Source organism: Geospiza fortis, unplaced genomic scaffold (genome assembly GCF_000277835.1).
Source record: "Geospiza fortis unplaced genomic scaffold, GeoFor_1.0 scaffold47, whole genome shotgun sequence".
NCBI lineage: Eukaryota > Metazoa > Chordata > Aves > Passeriformes > Thraupidae > Geospiza > Geospiza fortis.
The window spans coordinates 605,317-609,655 of record NW_005054569.1 but is presented as its reverse complement, the minus strand read 5'-3'; the positions used below and the strand labels follow the sequence as shown (position 1 = coordinate 609,655).

Sequence of the window (4,339 nt, the reverse complement as noted above, 5' to 3'; positions counted from 1 at the left end):
ATGCAGAGATGTGCCAAGCCCCTCTCTGCCCTGCCCCGAGGGCTCAGACCCGTTATCCCAGGAACCAGAGCTCAGCTGAAGGACATCCTGGGAACTCAGTGGTCCCAGCCGATGCAGACGGAGGCAGAAGCCTCCCTGGGTCAGCATCCAGCACCTGGAAAGGAACTTGTTCTCATGCAAGCAGCCTGGAAAGGAGACCCTGCTGCACATGCCAGCAGCTGTGACACCCACGTGAGGCAGGTAGAGATGTTTACACTGTGTGAGGTGCAGGGGCAGTCAGCCCTCTGTGTTTTCCCTCTTTTGTCCTTTCCCTCCCCCATTATACTGAAGTACTCCTCATTCAAAAGAGCTTCCCAAAGTCAGGAGGGGTTTAGGAAGAGTTGCTTAAAATATCTGCTCAAAACTTAGCCCAAAGCACTCCTTTTGTACTGGAGAAGTCACTAATTCAGCTACTCATTTATTGTACCCACACAGCAGCAGCAAATGCATGAAATGCCTAAAAGGGGTTTCCAATGCCATTCCATGCTAAAAAAGGAAATGACCAGGAGTTCCTCTAATGGAAGCTATTTGCTGCAATAACATGTCGTGCAGAGCTATAGTGCTGCCTTTTGAGCAAATAAGAAAACAGAGGTGGAAAAAAATTCAGCAACATTGTAGGAGAAGCATCTTTTGAATTGTGTCTCACTATGACCTGATCTAATCAATGGGGGGAGGAGAAGGAGGCATTTTAAAATGACCAGTCTCATTTTTAAGCTGACTCCTGGACTAGGATAGATTAATTAAACTAAATCAAACAACTTCCATACTGTGTCAAGGCATGGAATTGCTTTATAATCCTCTTTTGTGCAAAATACTGTCACAAAGAAATGGAGCTGTGCATCTGAGAGAGCAGTTCTCAGGCTGTGCTATAAACCACGGAAGAGAGCAGCAGAAGAAAAGCAACAGAACTTGAAAAAAACCCCACTTTATATTAAACACTCTGCTCCCACAGGAGATGCAGGTAAGTACCAGAACAAATCCACTTGAATTAGCTAATTCAATTAGCTACTGTCATTATTAAACACTAACCAACAGTAAATGTGCAATCACACTTGTAAAAAGATGCTTCTAACACACAGACAAGACATACCTGCTTTCAGTTATCTATACACATATGCATAAATCTAACACCATAGATATTAATACTTAATATTTTATACCTAGTTCAGAGCTAGCATTTTTTAAATGTGAATTATTAATCACAATGTGTTGTGGGACACTGCCATGCAGAAAATATGACAGAGTTTTTTTACTCAGCTATTAACAAAACCACATAGTTTTCTTTTACAGCTGAATGCCCAGGAGCAGATGTGTGCAGATGTTTCTCAACAGGGATAACTTGGATAAATATGCTATTTTTATTCTGTTCCCAGACTTTTCTTCCTTGCTGAATGTTTACACTGGCAGCCAGACAAATGAGGGAACTCAACACCATCACTTAACTGATTTACTAAAGATCACATCAGGTAAGTAAAAGCCATTCCTCCTTCTTCATAAATAATGCCAATAACAGGGGAGCACAGGAATACATTGATACCAAAAAACACTTACTAATTAGTTCTAGAAAGGTTCATTTTGTATTTGAGATTGGTTTTCTGGTTTGTTTGCTGGGTTTTTTTTTTTTAAAGCTGAAAACAAGAATCTATCAGAGACCATGCAATCCTTCAGAGCAGCAACGATTTAATAATTAACACCAAAAAAATCAGTAAGAATATGGTACCCACTTACATCAACTACAAAGATCTTCTGGGAATCATCCAGGAACTGGACTTTGAGGTGCAGCATCCTCGGGCAGGCAGCTGGGTGTGCAGCAGGCACGGCAGTGCTAGCAGTGTGAGCTGGGAGCTGGGAAGGGAGCCCTGACTCCTCTTGCACACATAATTCCCTCTCAGCTGGATGGAGAAGGCTGCACTCACAGATGTGGAGCAGAGACTGGAGCAAATGAGCTGACTGACTAAAAACTAATTAAAAAAAACCCAAACTGACAAACCAATACCTCCCTTGATTTAAATGTCACCACTGCAATAAAAGATGTTTTCTGCCTGTGAATTATGGGTGTATTAATAGGGGGGAGATTGGCAGTAATGGGGCTGAGATAAAAGCTCAGCTCTTACAGCTGGTGGTGAGCAGTGAGAGGGCAAAGCAAGCGCACGCTTGGTGCCATGGGCCAGGGGAGAAGAGCTGAGCATCTCCCCTGCCAAAGCCACCCAGCAGTGAGTGCCACCCTTGCCCTGCTCTGGTCAAGGTGCACTGGCAGAGCAGCTGCTGGCAGCTGTGCTGGCTCCATGGGGTGGGCAGATCATGTCCTGTCCACTGAGTGATGTGTGGATGGGCTGATGTACTTCACCAGAGACTGGAAAATGTTTCCAACTGGACTTGAAACCAGTTGTGAATCCTTCCTGGAGAGGCAGAGGAGAACCTGCTCCTAATTCCCAGCTCACACCCTGGCTGAGTAGCTTAGTGAAGTCTCACAAGCCTTTGAGACACCCTGGTTCCCAGTTCAAACCTGAACAGCCCACGTCCCCACTCATCAGCTCCTCCTGAAGTGCCAGAGCCGCCCTCAGAGCCCAGCTCAGCCCAGGCTGCTCTGTGCTGGGTGCCTGGGGATGCCTGTGCTGCTCCTCTGCCCCAGGTGGGCAGGAGCATGAGGAGCTCTCTGACCCCTCTGGTTCCTCTCACCCATCAGAGACCATCTCACTGAGCTTTTGGGTGAAAGCACCTTTGGGCAGGAGCCCCCCTTTCAGAAATAAATGCACTGAGCAGTGCCAAAGGCAGGCACTGGACTGGCATAGGAGATCATTATTGCTGCTGGAAAAAGTCACAACCACACACGATCCTGTGGGACCCAGAGTGATAGAAACATGGCTCAGCAAACCAAAAAAAAAACCGCATTTAGTGCTGCAGAGATTTTGCTTGGTGCTCCCTTACTGAAACTTGCACTGTAAGTCACTCCAGACCATTTGCCATGACCTCTCTTAAACTTCCCAAATATTCCTGATGATATCAAGACAGAGGCCATCAGGGCAACATGATACCTTGTCATCTCTGGTGCAGAGAGAAAGACAATAGAGCTCTTTATCCACAGAAAAATGTGTAAGTCTTCTGCTAACCAAGACCAAAATCAAAGCCAACCTGCCTTTCCCCATGAAGCTGCTCCACAAATCAGCTGAGTCCATTGTGCTCCAGGAGGGGATGGCTGTGCCCCTGTGCCAGCCCCACATCAAGGACCAAACCCAGCTCTGCTCGTGGCCCTGGGCTCTGAGCTCTTTGTGTCACAGGAGAAGGGCAGCACCACGTACAAACCATCTGGGGGGGCTGAGTGCACTCTCCCTCTGCAGCTTAAAATGTTTGTGCTGTCAAATATTGACGGGCACAAGGAGAGGAGCAGCTCTCCTGTGAGTGGCTCTCACATCACAGGCACAGCTCCGCACTGGGAGCACGGTGGGGACACTGGGCTGGCAGGAGAGATGTATGGGGTGCAGTAGAGGAGCCCCAAAGCCCAGAAGAAGCCAAGTCTCCCTGCTACAGGCTCTCCTGGCATGCCAGGGCACTGATCCCTGGACTCCACAGATGCTGTTGGAAGCTGGGCACCTTCCAGTCAGGCTGTGGGCAGAAGAAAAGGGTTTATTTCACTACCTTGCTATGAAGGAATAAGGCTGTGTTGGGTCAGACAGGACCTCTGACCACCCTATAAAGCTATCCATGGACACAGCATGGAGACAGCAAACAGGATCAAACTACATTAACAAGAGCTTTTTGGAATAGGATACTAAAGGACAGCAAGAAGAGATGTGGGACAAGCAAGGATTGCTTGGGCCTGGAGATTGTTGCTGTCTGAGCAGATGAGAAACCTGTTTCATCCCCACCTGTCTCCTTCTTCTGGAGGTGACTTGGGGGACAGCTGGAGCAGCACACAAGGGGAGCACCAGGAGTAATTCTGGCTCCTGGCCTGAGCCAATGCCACAGTCCAGCCTGGTATGTATGTCCTCCTTATCTGCAGGGGCAGGGAAAATGTGAGAATGGAGCAGGAAAGCACAGAAGCCATGAAGGGCAAGCACAGCCATAGTGGCAGGTGGGGAGGGGACCCCGAGCGGCAGCACCAGAGCACAGAGGGGCCTGAGCAGCAGCATGGTGGAGTGAGTTCTGCTTCAGGGCTCCTTGCTCAGCCCTTGGTTTTAAATACTCTGGACCCTGCTAGCACCATCCTGTGTTGCACCAGTTCTCCCAGGAAGGATTTTCTTCCACTGAGTGCATCTGAGCAAGAACCAAGAAGTTTCCTTCCTCCCAAACCCCGTTGCCG

At 48.1% G+C, this 4,339-nt stretch overlaps 1 protein-coding gene across 1 annotated transcript in view; it reads right to left on the bottom strand.

The window, feature by feature from the left end:
- Positions 1-1,824, bottom strand: part of FRMD7 (FERM domain containing 7) — an 11,717-nt gene extending 9,893 nt beyond the window's left edge. Inside the window, 1 exon segment of the mRNA XM_031064203.1 lies at positions 1,768-1,824. Within this exon segment, the coding sequence (XP_030920063.1) occupies positions 1,768-1,824 (57 nt within the window).
- Positions 1,825-4,339: the final 2,515 nt, after the last annotated feature.